Source organism: Oryctolagus cuniculus, chromosome 19 (genome assembly GCF_051225735.1).
Source record: "Oryctolagus cuniculus isolate XC-2025 breed Fujian yellow rabbit chromosome 19, ASM5122573v1, whole genome shotgun sequence".
Classification (NCBI taxonomy): Eukaryota; Metazoa; Chordata; class Mammalia; order Lagomorpha; family Leporidae; genus Oryctolagus; species Oryctolagus cuniculus.
In genome coordinates this window covers 55537065-55551815 of record NC_142885.1, presented here as the reverse complement: position 1 = coordinate 55551815, position 14751 = coordinate 55537065, and the positions used below count along the sequence as shown (strand labels likewise).

Sequence of the window (14751 nt, the reverse complement as noted above, 5' to 3'; positions counted from 1 at the left end):
ACCTGTGTGGGAGACTGGAGGAAGTTCTTGGTTCCTGGCTTCGGGTCGGCGCAGCTCTAGCCGTTGCAGCCACTTGGGGAGTGAACCAGTGGACGGAAGACCTTTCTCTCTGTCTCTCCCTCTCACTGTCTGTAACTTTAACTTTCAAATAAATAAATCAAATCTTAAAAAAAAAAAGACACCAAGTTGCTTTGATTTTACAGGAACAAATGGACTATTGCTTAAAAAAAAAAAAAAAAAAAAAAAAAAAAAAAAAAAAACCTGATGGCTAAAACTTTCCCAAGAAAGTGTTTTAGTACTATGAAGGCTGAAAACCTTTCACTGTGCTGCCCCCAAACCTTTACTGAGAAATTGAAGATCCAAGAGGTAAAGCCAGGGGTCCTACTCTAGTAAATAGAGGATCTTGGATTCAAAACCAAGTCTTCTGGCTCCAAACCCAGGAAAAGACCACTTCATCACTCAGTCAGGAAGCTGAGCATGATGATGGAAACATGGACACTAGATTAATCCATGGGTGGTCACTTGCTGCCTTACTTGTTGGACTGTCAGTTTTCTCACCAACACAATGGGGAGAGCAACAACCCCACCTCTTAGAGCTGTCAAGAGGATTGATTAAATCTATAGTATGCAGGAGGCTTATATAGTGCCTGGGCTATAATGTGCCAGGGAAATGGTAGCTAAAATGGCCATTAACTTGCTGGCATGTTTCTGATATGTATTTTATAAACCTTATAATGCTAAAAGGATATATGTGTGTATGTATGAACAGTTCATGATATGACATAAAATAACAGTGGTCACTATTTCTAAATCATTGGTCCATACAGTCAGCACTCCGTGAGTTCTGCATCTATGGATTTAACTCACCTTGGACAGAAAATATTTGAAAAAAACATTGTATGTGTACAGAACATATGCAGAATTTTCCCCTTGTCATTATTCCCTAAACAACACAGTTTAACCACTATTTACATAAATGTACATTGTATGAGGTAGTCTAAGTAATCTAGAGAGAACTAAAAGTATATCTAGGAGGATGTGGATAGGTCTTATCCCAATACTTCTCCCATTTATCTAAAGGACTTGAGCATCTGTGAATATTGGTCTCTGTGCAGGGTCCTGGAACTAATCCCTCAAGGATACAGGACAACTATAAAGTATTCTGAGGAAGTAAATTAGGATAACACGGATTAACTATTTTATAACATTCAAACAAAGGCATTGTAGCAGATAATTTCTGTGTCCATCTCTGAGCTCTCATTCCCCCTTCTTATTTCTCAGTGCATGGGGTGTAGATGGGGTTGACACCCTGTTCAGGGATGGGAAGAGCAGCCAGATTGAAGCCACCCTCTTTGCACAGTATTTGGTTCAACAGTACATAAATGCCCCAAGTCAGTCCAAAGTCTCAAGGGTAATGAGTTCTGTGAGGCTGTTGGAGAAAATGAAACTTCCACCCCTCTGGGAGGCAGAAAGCCTGGTGTTGCTTGGGCCTACAAACCGGAGACAGCCAGTCTGACAATGGAGCCAACACAAAGGAAAGATGAGCTGACAAAGGGGAATTATGCACTAATTCAAATGTTTAGACCCTGAAGTTAGAAATTCCTGAACTTTACAACATGTGAGTCCCCAATTCCCTATTTTTACCTAAGCAAGTTTGTTTGGGTTTTTCTCCCTCACAACCACAAATGTCTTGATTTACCATAGAGTTTATGGTTGAATAGCACAATCCCAAGATCTACACAACAGAAGTCTGCCCTGCAGTGAGTCTAAGGGGTACCTGTAAGTACCCTGTGTTTCAGAATATATTCTAGATGAACTGTGAGAAGGGCCTGTGACCATGAACTGCCAAGCCTAGGAAGCAGCTTGCATTGTCCTAAAGTTGCCTGTGGGAAAGCAAAGGCTGCAGGATCAGACAGAAACTGCCAAAGGATGCTTTCTTTTCTTCTCCAGACTCCACAGAGTTTTCTCCTCACTGTAGGTCTTCTAACTTGAACTTTATATTACCCTCACTTTGGGGCAGAAAAAAAGTTGAACTAGAATTTCAGTCCAGTTACTGCCAGAAGGCACAAATTTTGGTCACTTTCCATTCCCCCACTGGCACCAAATATCATTGCTGTCTGTGCACAGAATTATGATACCTGGTATTGGTCTCCCGGTTTACATCCACTTGGAACTGAATCAGACGGTCTTTCAGATTCTGGGCTCGCTCACAGAGATCATAATTTAGGGTCATGGCATCAAGGCAGAACATGGCTAAAGGCACAGTAACATGCATGGAGGCAATTTCACCTCTCCGCTTTTTTATGCCATTGATACTCTGTAGAAAGAAGCACATTTAGTACCTTGACTTGCCTCTGAGCCTCTACCCATTTGTCCCCAGCCTTGACCTCCCCCTACCACCAACTCTACACCAATGGTAAGTATCACATGTTCTCTAATGAAACACACTGACTACTCATTAGGGTGGGTGTAGCACATGTCACCAAGGTGAGAAATATCAAGTGGTATTGCCTACCGTTACAAAATCCTCAATTTCATGATTTTCTTGCAGGAATGCAGTGATGTCTTGCTCTGCTGTGTTATCCAGTAAGTCACTGTATTTTTTGTATACATTTAAATATCTTCCATATAGAAGAGCATAAAATTAAACACACAAATTAGATGAGTCAGAGTGGCACATGGAGAGATAACAGCATTTAACAATTAGCTTAAACCAGTAAAGAGAAATATAATGTAGCTAAAGGTCCACTGAATTCAGAAATTTTGCCAATTCCAGTTTGCCACTTCTTAGCTCCCTGAACTTAAACAAGATATTTCACTTTTTTAAAGATCACTGTCTTCAATTTTAAGTAGAGATTGTAATTAATACTTGATAGGATTTTGTAAATCTTTATAATGTATATATAAAGCAATGAATACTATGCTGACATAAAATAAATGTACAAAATAAATAGTTCCTATCCTTCATTCCAGCTCAAAAATTCTGATTTTAACATGAGAATTTGGAATTAATGAGCTTACAATGTATTAAATAAAATTAAGTTTCTCTGCTATCAGATCATGCAAAAATGGCTGGGCAGATTTTCCAAAAATTGGAGGGAGTGTTTGGGATGATCTAACCTAAAATAAGCTTAAATTAAAATAAAGACAATGCTAAGTATGCAAATTAACTCAATGGGGCCCAATGCTACACTTGTAAGAGTTGGCCAGAACTTCAGATTCTGAAACTGAGATGCAAAGAAAAATCCATGGAACTGTTGGTCCAGAAAGACAAGGAGTATGCATATGATTTCATGAATAAAGAAAACAGAATTTTCAAATAGAAGCCCCCAATCAAATTCACAAGGGCAGGGCTTGCAAATTTGAGGCCATAATTTTCAGACCAGGTTAGCTGTTGCTCTCAATTGAGGGTAATTTGCCTCCAGGTGCACATTTGCCCTTTCTGGAGATATTTTTGGTATTGTACCTGGTGGTGGGGGTGGGAGGCTGGGAAGGATGGGTTTGGGAGTGAGGGACGGTTCCTACTGACATCTAGTGGGTAGGGGATGCGGCTAAACATCCTACCATACATAGGAAAGCCCTGCACAATACAGAATTTGGTGGTTAAAAATATCAATAGAGCTACAGTCAAGAAACTTTGGGTTAGGGTGACCATATGTCTTGGTTTTCCTGGAACAGTTCAGGTTTATACCTGTTATCCCATGATAATTGTTAATAACACCCTTTTTGCTCTTAAAAGGCTTTGGTTCAAAGCCACATCACATGGTTACCCTACTAGTGGTCGCTTACATGGGCAACTGTGAGATGGTCTACATTGTGATGATTAACAGGCATGGCCTATAGATTCACATAACTGGTCTTCAATTCTTTCTCTTTAATCCATAAATCAAAAAAGCTCTAAAAACAGAAATTCATTTCAAAGCAAAAGCTGGCCTAACTTGATGTGAGGCTATTGATGTGAATAGATAGATAGATAGACAGACAGACAGACAAAGTCTTCCATCTGAGGGATCACTCTCCAAATGCCCTGAACAACAAGGGCTGAGCCAGCCCAAAAACAGGAGCCAGGACAATCACGGTCTCCAGGTGGTGCTAGAAACCCAAGTACTTGGCCTGTCACCTGCTGTATCCCAGCATATGGATCAGCAGGAAACTTGATCAGAAGCAGCAGTGGGACTGGAATCCGGGCACTCTGATCTTTGATAATGAGATGGGGGCATCCTAAGTGGCAGATTAACTGTTAAATCACAATGCCTGTCCCAGAATGAGTGGTCTTCATAAAGTTCATGGAAAATGTGTTATGAAAAAGCCATTGTAATCCATTAACTGTACTTCAAAAATTTATATTTACTAAATAAAAAATTAAAAAAAAGAAAAAGCTACAAATGGATTTCAAAAAAATTTTTAACCAAAATGAACTTATCTTCCTAAAAAATTTGTTTATTGAAAGGCACAGAAAGTGAGAGTGCGAATGTGTGTGTGTGTGTGTGTGTGAGAGAGAGAGAGAGAGAGAGAGAGAGAGAGATATCCTATCTGCTGGTTCACTCCCCAAAAGTTGGGACTGAGCCAGGCTGAAGCCAGGAGCTGGGAATTCAATTTATGTCTCTCACACGGCCAATAAGGACCCAACAAACTGAACCATCACTTGCTGCCTCCCATGGTGTGTATTACCACAAAGCTGGAATCAAAGTGGAGCCAGAATTTGAACCCACGCACTTCCATATGGGATGCGGGTGCCCCCAATGGCACCTTTTTTTTGTTTGTTTTTTTGACAGGCAGAGTGGACAGTGAGAGAGAGAGACAGAGAGAGAGAGAGGTCTTCCTTCCCTCCAATGGCCGCCGTGGCCGGCATGCTGCGGACGGCGCACCGCGCTGATCCGATGGCAGGAGCCAGGTACTTCCTCCTGGTCTCCCATGGGGTGCAGGGCCCAAGCACTTGGGCCATCCTCCACTGCACTCCCTGGCCACAGCAGAGAGCTGGCCTGGAAGAGGGGCAACCGGGACAGTATCCGGCGCCCCGACCGGGACTAGAACCCGGTGTGCCGGCGCCACAAGGCGGAGGATTAGCCTAGTGAGCTGCGGCGCCGGCCCCAATGGCATCTTAACTGATTTGTTTCCTAAATTCATCCTTTAATTCTATTTTCTCACAAACTTTTTGAAGTACCTTCATATATAATATATACACTATGGAACTTTTCAAAAATCCAGAAATGCTCCCAAAACTCATGTGGCCCCACAGCTTTGATAATGGCTATGGATCCATCATTAAATTTGAATGCTGAGTTTCTGATTTACCTGCTATGTAACACTGGGAAAGTTTCAATTTCTTCATCTGAAAATGGGAGAAAACAATAATTCTCATTTTATTGGTTATTCTTATTATGTCTACGTTTTGGGTGCGTGGGAACAAAGGTTGCTCATTTGATGACAGTTAATTATATTACAGGGGCTGGCATTGTGGCATAGTGGGTAAAGCCACTGCCTGCAATGCCTGTATCCCTAGGGCACCAGTTCAAGTCCCAGCTGCTCCACTTCTTTTCCAGCTCCCTACTGATGTACCTAGGAAACAGTGGAAAATGGTCCAAGTGCTTGGGCCCCTGCACCCATGTGGAAGAGCCAAAAGAAGCTCCTGGCTCCTGGCTTCAGACTGGCCTATCTCTGCAGCCATTTTGGGGGTGACCCAGCAGATGGAAGATTCTCTCTCTGTAACTCTGCCTTAAAACAAAACAAAACAAAAAACAAAAGAAAACACCTGTAAAACAATCCTTAAGGCTAGCTAACAATAAAGTAATGGTGGAACCCACTTACTTGTGAGGGCCAACTTTATTTTTCTTAAACACCTCATAAGTTTGATCCATAAAATTAGAAACAAGTTCTTCTTCAGAGTTGATGGTTCCAAGGATCAAATTATATCCTTTCAGCTCTGGGAACAGGATAGATTCTACCTGAAAAGGAGAAACCACCATGTTTGGCCACAAGACATAAGACAGGAGATAGCACAACACCGCAAAAAATTTCCTTCAATGGATTCATTTCCAGGGACATCAGCTGCATTTTAACTCTGTTTCCTCTTGGATGGAGCTGAAAACACCCTGTTCTTCCCTCTCCCTCAATTCTTTCTTCTTTCCTTCTTGCCTGAATTATTCATCTTTCAAACCCCTACTCCTTCTGAGTCACTATTCCTTAGAGAGTTCGCCTAGTCCCCCAGTGTATACTAGGTTTCCCAGTTCAAATCTTACCTTATCAACTTTTTGTACGTAATGCTCATCACAATTTTAATTAAGTGAATGTGTAAAGCACTGTTTTAGGTGTATCACAGAATATAAAACCGTGAGGGCCTGGATTTCTTTTTTTTACTTCTTTACTATTGCATCTGTAGAGCCCAGGCTAGAGTGTGGCACTTAGTAAATGCTTATTGTATAAGTAAATCAATGCAGTTGGCCTTCCATATATGTACCACATGTGGATTCAATCAATGGCAAAAAATATTTGGGAAAAAAAACCTACTTCTGTACAGAACATGCAAAGACTTTTTAAAAAATCATTATTCCCTAAACAATACTACATAACAATTATGTATACAGCATTTGTATTGTGTTGGGTATTATAAGTAATCTAGAAATGATTTAACATGTACAGGAAGATGTAGGTGGACTATACATAAGTACTATGCCATTTTATGTATGGGACTTGGGCATCCTCAGATTTTGGGACTTGCAGGGAGAACACCTGCAAGGGAAACTTTCAGTACAGTGGTTCCCGCCCCCCCTTCCTCTCTAATGAACAGTCATTGGAGATATAGGTTCTAATTCTGACTCTGCCACTAAATGACCATGCAACCTGAAGGAACTTTGCTGTGAACCTCCATTTTGTCGTATGCAAAAACGAAGAGATACACTAAGTTATTCTCTCAGTTCATGAAGAAATAAAAAGCTACAGCTTTACAATCATGAGGCACTAAGTGTATCTTTCCCAAGAGCTGAACTCTCCAACTCCTAAATGTGTGTCCGAGAATGTTCTTTGTATGACTTATGCAGGCCGCACAGTCACTACCAGGGACCTGGTGTCTTCCATTGCCCTCTCTGCTGAGGAACTTTTTAGTGACAGATTTCAGAAAAGACCTTGAGAATGCTTTACTGCATTAAATGAATTGTGTACCTCTGATGAGAACACATTAATTCAGAAAGGGGGAAAAGCCACTGCAAATGATCTGTATCCTATTGGGCCAATGCAAAGATTTTTAAGCCAGTGGAGGTGCAGTTTCTTTGTTGCGGCTATGCTGCAGACAGTAGCTGAAGGCAGAGAGATGGAGGGACTGGCACTGGTCAGTCACAGGGATGAAATGGTTTAGGAAGAAACAACTGGAGGCCCCAGGCCATGCAACAGAGCACGTGTGAGCAGGACAACAGATTATCTCTTGGGAAGAAGTCTTCTGTTTAAAGAGGAAGAAACACCTTTCATTTACCTTTCAACCTGGATGTTCTCTGATGCCTTAAAGCACAATGTGTGAAACTGAAATAGGAACAATCATGTCCTTTCCAGGTAAATGTTACTTTCTCCTTATTTCCCTGAGACTCTGATCCTGGACTTCTTGGTCTTGTCATCACCCTGAAAGCTCCAGATTGTGCCCTTCTCTAACTGTTGCCTTCCCTGGCACTCAGAGTGAAAGAATTCTCCCAGCAGGACAGAGACAGGGGCCCTGGTAGCCCTTTTCTGTAGTAATGTATGTTTTTCTCCTGATTATTAAAGTAATGCACTGACATGACTGAAAATGTTGATTTAAATTTTACTCATTGTGTTTCCAGTTTTATGAAACCTTTCCCTTATTTCATCTAACTCCATTTTATTTCTGCGTCTCAGTCACTTATTTTCAGTATTCGGTGTTCATGTTCAGTATTCAGTCAGTACTGTTTTACTGGATAAAACTGCTAAGGCAAATTATTTTTAATACTTACTTTGGTTTCCTTTTTTTTTTTTTAAGATTTGTTTATTTATTTGAAAGCCAGAGTTACAGAGTGAGAGAGAGAGATATCTTCCATCCACTGGTTCACTCCCCAAATGGCCACAATGACCCAGGCCAAAGACAGGAGCCAGGAGCTTCTTTAAGGTCCCACATGTGTGTTGCAGGGGCCCAAACACATGGGACGCCTTCCGCTGCTTTTCCCAAGCTTTTAGTAGGGAGCTGCATTGGAAGCAGAGCAGCTGGAACTTGAACTGGTGCCCATATGGAATGCTAGCACTACAGAAGGTGGCTTTACCAGCTATGCCACAGCATTGGCCCCCTTTGGTTTCCTTTAGTAACGCTGACAAACAAACCTTCCTTCTGTACCTTGAATGCTATTCATTTTCAAAAGTCTCTTGCTGACTTTCTCCCCTAACTTCTACGATTCATGTTTAATTATGAATAATGCAAAGGGATGGGAGTACTATCCATCTGCGGCTCGATGTTAGATATTCAACTGGAAGAAGCATTCTTTTGAGGTTTCACTACTCAGTTCAGAAATAAAGTAACCTGAGGGGCTCAAGCAGGGAGCTAGTGTGGAGATCAGTAGATGGAGAACTCAGCCTGTGTTGTTTTTTCTCATACTCTGATGAAGTCATTGGTATTCACCTGGGCCTAGGGAAAAATTGTGACCTGTAAGAATGCCTTCTTGGGATTATAATCCAATAAATCTAGGACCAGCCCCTGCTGGGCTGTTCGAGGAAGCAGTCACAGGAGTCCTGGGCTCTCCTACCCCAGCTGCTTGCAAACATTGCCTATCAATAGCAGTGAAGGAGAACTCCAATGTTGTTGCTTCATCTGTCTATCTCCAAGCCTCATGTTTATCCTTTTCCATTATAAGATTTTCTCTGTCATTTCCTTCCTAGGGATGTTGTGGTTGCAGAACTGCCCACTGTTTTTTCCCTACCCACATACCACATGGTTTTGCTTGGGTTCAAAATCCCAACTACAAGTTTCTCTGGTGAAATCAACTGGAGTATTTGACTTCTCATGTTTCCCCATAATCTCCAATTTTATCTTGATCTCTTAGAATCCTCTGGGTATAGGGTTACAAAAAGAAGAATGCTCAAGAGGGCCAGTGCCGTGGCTCACTTTGCTAATCCTCTGCCTGCGGTGTCGGCATCCCATATGGACGTTGGGTTCTAGTGCCGGTTGCTCCTCTTCCAGTCCAGCTCTCTGCTGTGGCCCAGGAGGGCAGTGGAGGATGGCCCAAGTGCTTGGGCCCCTGCACCAGTATGGGAGACCAGGAAGAAGCACCTGGCTCCTGGCTTTGGATTGGTGCAGTGCTCTGGCCATAGCGGCCATTTGTGGGGTGAACCAACAAAAGGAAGACCTTTCTCTCTGTCTCTCTCTCTCATTGTCTATAACTCTGTCAAATAAAAAAATTTAAAAAAATGAAGAATGCAATGCTCAAGAGCATCCAGGTATTTCTAACATTGAGAGAGGCATAGGGGTGGGGTGGGAGAGAAATACATATACACAGAGAGAGAGAGGAAGAGAGAGAACCTGAATGACTCACAGGTCCCTTCTCCATATGGAACTGGACACTCACCTTCTTTTTTTTATTTTATTTATTTTATTTTTTGACAGGCAGAGTGGACAGTGAGAGAGAGAGACAGAGAGAAAGGTCTTCCTTTGGCATTGGTTCACCTCCAATGGCCGCCGCGGCCGGCGCACTGCGGCCAGCGCACCGCGCTGATCCGATGGCAGGAGCCGGGAGCCAGGTGCTTTTCCTGGTCTCCCATGGGGTGCAGGGCCCAAGCACCTGGGCCATCCTCCACTGCACTCCCGGGCCACAGCAGAGAGCTGGCCTGGAAGAGGGGCAACCGGGACAGAATCCGGCGCCCCAACCGGGACTAGAACCTGGTGTGCTGGCGCCGCAAGGCGGAGGATTAGCCTAGTGAGCCGCGGCTCCGGCCGACACTCACCTTCTTGCCACATCAACCATCCAGAGAGACTCAGAAGAGCTAAGAAATGCCACATCCACAGGGATGACCCTGCCTAGCAGTGAAAGTTTGCTAACAAGTATTTGGAATCTGGTTAGTAACTCTGCCCTGGAAAGGGCCTAGGCCAGGAAGGAGAGATTTGTTCTCTCCTCTAGAAATCTAGAGTGACTAAAACAAGGAAATAAACACAATCAGACATAATTTTATAAAAATCCGTGGCAATTTCATGGTCACCAAGCCATAATGAATTATTAACCCACACTGGGTATAGCATGGGACACATTGTAGTTGGCATCACAGAGGGATGCATGCAGTAACTCTTAATGCCTTTGTTAGAAGTACAATTCTGGGATGCACAGAGATTTCTTTATTACCCTAATCATCTTTCTGAGTTCAAGGGGATATAAGAATATATTCCTGGGGCTGGCACTGTGGCGCAGTGGGATAAAGCCCTGGCCTGAAGTGCTGGCATCCCATATGGGCGCTGGTTCTAGTCCCAGCTTCCCCTCTTCCCATCCAGCTCTCTGCTGTGGCCTGGTATAGCAGTGGAGGATGGCCCAAATCCTTGGGCCCCTGCACCCACATGGGAGACTTGGAAGAAGCTATTGGCTCCTGGCTTTGGGTTAGCGCAGCTCTGGCTGTTGTGGCCATCTGGGGAGTGAACCAGTGGATGGAAGACCTCTCTCTCTGTCTCTGCCTCTCTCTGTAACTCTGTCTTTCAAATAAACAAAATACATCTTTAAAAAAAGAGTCTATCCCCAAAGTGAAACTCCCCTAACTGAATATCACATTGACTGTATCTTGTACACACAACTATTTAAATATATTTATATAGTAAGTGAACAAAAAGATGAATGGATGATTAAGTGAATACTATACCTTGGGAATCCCATTAGAGTTGTCAATAATCTCCAAGAAAGAGTTATGTATTAACTCCCAGCAGTCATCAAATGATGGGTTAAAGATAATATTGGGCTCACTGACTTCAAGTTTGATCATGATTAGCTGAGGTATAAAGAACTCCATCTCTTGGTAGGGCTCACTGAAATCATTCCCATCCTTCAGGAGACACAAGGTAGGACAATCTCAAAATTGGGCCTTCCAAAATCAAAAGAGTGAACTGTATACATTTATAGGGCCATATGAGCACCATGAAAAGAAAATGAAGGTTACCACGTTTTGTTCAAGTTTAAAATATGGACTGCAGTAGTATAGCCCACTCTGGACTAATGCTCTCTCCCTTTCCGAAGCCTTTATTATTTATTTTCCTTGGTAGTTGACACACTTTAATTTCTTCTTTTTTTTTTTTTTTTTTTTTTTTTTGACAGGCAGAGTGGACAGTGAGAGAGAGAGACAGAGAGAAAGGTCTTCCTTTGCCGTTGGTTCACCCTCCAATGGCCGCCGCGGCCGGCGCGCTGCGGCCGGCGCACCGCGCTGATCCGATGGCAGGAGCCAGGAGCCAGGTGCTTTTCCTGGTCTCCCATGGGGTGCAGGGCCCAAGCACCTGGGCCATCCTCCACTGCACTCCCTGGCCACAGCAGAGGGCTGGCCTGGAAGAGGGGCAACCGGGACAGAATCCGGCGCCCCGACCGGGACTAGAACCCGGTGTGCCGGCGCCGCTAGGCGGAGGATTAGCCTATTGAGCCGCGGCGCCGGCTTAATTTCTTCTTTTTTTAAAAAAGGTTTATTTATTTATTTGAAAGAGAGAGTTTACAAGGAGAGATAGGTAAAGGGAGAGAGTAAAGGGGGGGGGGGAGAAAGTAAGTCCTGGCTGCTCCACTTCCAATCCAGCTCTCTGCTGTGGCCCGGGAAAGCAGTAGAAGATGGCCCAAGTCCTTGGGTCCCTGCACCCGCGTGGAAGACCTGGAAGAAGCTCCTGGCTCCTGGATTTGGATTGGCACAGCTCCGGCCGTTGCAGCCAATTGGGGAGTGAACCATCAGATGGAAGACCTCTCTCTCTCTCTCTCTCTCTCTCTCTCTCTCTCTGTAACTCTGACTTTCAAATACAGAAATAAATATTTTTTTAAAAAAAGGTGGGGGGTGGAGAATGTCTTACATCTGCTGGTTCATTCCCCAAATGGCCGCAATGGCCAGAGCTGGGCTGATATGAAGCCACGAGCAGGGGTGCAGAGGCCCAAGTTCTTGGGCCATCTTCTGCTGCTTTCCCAGGTGCATCAGCAGGGATGCTGGATCAGAATTGGAGCAGCTGGGTCTTGAATCAGTGCCCAAATGGAATGCCAGGCATTGCAGGTGGTGGCTTTACATGCTATATGCTACAATGCCAGCCTCACACCTTAACTTCTAATTCCTTCCCATCCTTCAAAATTTTGCTCAAAATATTCTTTTTCCCTGGGAATCCCTCTACTTCTGCACTCTCATATTTCCCTCTCCTTCCTTTCTGTCTTGCAGGGATTTATATGTGCACCTAATTTTCTCCATTATACACTATACTTGAGGGCAGGATCAATGTCTGACTCATCTTTCTCCCCAGAAATATCCATGGCAGCATTTAGCACACAGCATGTGTGCAATAAGCATGTTGACTGAACACAAAATTGTAAACAGTTACCTGTGGCCCTCAGGTGGAGTTGCTTATGAGCATGTGCATTCAGACGTTCAAAATGTCAACCTTCCTACCACAAAAAATTGATGTAGAGGTATTTCTAATTCCCTATAAAAGCAGGTAACACAAGATATCTTTCATAAACTAGAGTGCCTAATGAAATTGCCATAGGGCAGCTATAAAGGACTTGTCTAGGCCGGCGCCACGGCTCAATAGGCTAATCCTCTGCCTGCGGTGCCGGCACACCGGGTTCTAGTCCCGGTCGGGGCGCCGGATTCTGTCCCGGTTGCCCCTCTTCCAGGCCAGCTCTCTGCTATGGCCCGGGAGTGCAGCGGAGGATGGCCCAAGTCCTTGGGCCCTGCACCCCATGGGAGACCAGGAAAAGCACCTGGCTCCTGGCTTCGGATCAGCGCGGTGCGCCGGCTACAGTGCACTGGCTGCGGTGGCCATTGGAAGGTGAACCAATGGCAAAAAGGAAGACCTTTCTCTGTCTCTCTCTCTCACTGTCCACTCTGCCTGTCAAAAAAAAAAAAAAAAAAAAGGACTTGTGTAAGTAACTGATTTTAGAGTTTTCTAGATATGTTTAAGGATGAGTGATAGACATTTGTTGAACATTTACAGTGTAACAAGTATCTGCAAATTTCCCCCACTTTCAGAAATATAAAGACTTTACTCTTCCTTTTGAATGGAAACTTTTAGTGACATTTGTTTCCATGTCTGGGTTTTTTCTGTTTAGCAAAGTAGTTAATTACAGTGCCATCTGTACGGTGGTCCTCTCTGGAGTGCTAACACTGCAGTCAAAACTCAGCAGCATTGTTTTCTATATGTTTTTGAGCAAAGAGTCAGCTGTTTGATGTTCATATTTACTTCATTTGAAAAAAATGCTTTATATTTTAACCTTTTACAATCAATTTTTAATTTTTGTCAGTCTTTCTAAGGTAAAATATGGACAAAGGATAAACTCCTTGATCCCTAGGCTTTATAAATTTAGAGGACACTATGATGGTTTGAAAACTAGGACTAGTGTTTTAAGCTTTTACTATATCTTCACACTGAAGTAATTTTATGAAAAAATTATTAGATCAACAAAGCTGCCTTTCTTTAGTGGTGCCCCTTTCAAAAAGACAAAAAAGTCAATTATTTTCAATGAATACACAGAACATTCTAAACATCAAAGCAAAGATTGATAAGAAACCTTTTCAACTCATTCCTATAGCACAGAATATGAAAAAGTGATCTTTTTATTGTATATACTGTAAGAGGTATGGATTCCATTTTAGGTAATTTTTTAAAAATCCTAACAATTTCTCCACTTATGTAGATTTTTACCAATGTAACAGTGGGTGATTTTCTCATGAAAGCTTGCTGTCTACTTAAAGAAATCATATGTATAAACTAATAATTACCTGATGTGTGCAAGTCAAGATTTTAACCTTTGGCCTGGCTCACAGCTGAGAATACACATGATGATATTCTAGTACTAACTAGGTCATTCTTCAAAAGTGCTGACTGTGGTTCCCCTCCATACCTTGTGTATCATGAAAAAGGAAACGAGGTCCTCAAGGGATTTAATGACCAACTCCCTGAGCTGGAGGGACATGAAGGATGCAACAGAGGCAAAATATTCCTCAATGTTTCGAGAGGAGTCGTAATCACTTTTGGGAGCGAAATGGGCCCACTGTTTCTTCTGGGAGATAAAAAGCTGGGCACAGGCGGGGATCCACCTGTGAAGACAGAAAGGCATCTGTGTAAGCTTTCTAAGTCCTGAGGGGCCCTCTCAGCCATCTGTCCACTTGCTGTGATGAGGCAGATGAGCTTGCTTCCCACTAAGCAGCCTTGCACACTGAGACTCCCATATACTGGCCACATCACCGGCCAACACCCCATTCCTGGGAAGAAAGCAGTAAGATGTGAATTGAGAGATTGTTCATTCAAAAAGACAGGGAGTATTGATGGCATGTTCTGCTTAAAGAGCCTACAATTTCTTCAGTATAATTAGAGACTGGGGTGAAGGGGCATAAGAAACTGGGAATGTTTCACCCAACTTCTTTCTGGCAAGTTCCTGGTCTCTGATTCAGACTTTGTAGGGGAAAAGAGAGAAACAGGAGACAAGGAAGTAAATTTAGGAAGAGAAATTCTAATATGGCAGGGGCTGCTTAGAAGTTGAGAGTAGAAATTAGACAACTAAGAGAAGAAACGGATGCCTCATTGTTCCTTTCCTCCCATGCCCCCCAATTTCC

At 43.2% G+C, this 14751-nt stretch overlaps 1 protein-coding gene across 2 annotated transcripts in view; it reads right to left on the bottom strand.

Moving 5' to 3' along the window:
• Window positions 1-14751, bottom strand: part of DNAH3 (dynein axonemal heavy chain 3) — a 179718-nt gene that overhangs the window by 140965 nt on the left and 24002 nt on the right. For both annotated transcript variants that reach the window (XR_016226146.1, XM_051847854.3), the window contains exons 9-13: window positions 14040-14235; window positions 10828-11007; window positions 5809-5945; window positions 2516-2621; window positions 2139-2317 (exon numbers count right to left, since the gene is read on the bottom strand). Coding sequence is in view for 1 of the 2 variants with exons in the window: in XM_051847854.3 (XP_051703814.3) it covers window positions 2139-2317; window positions 2516-2621; window positions 5809-5945; window positions 10828-11007; window positions 14040-14235 (798 nt within the window). In the remaining variant the exon portion in view is untranslated. The remainder of the gene's footprint in view (window positions 1-2138; window positions 2318-2515; window positions 2622-5808; window positions 5946-10827; window positions 11008-14039; window positions 14236-14751) is intronic.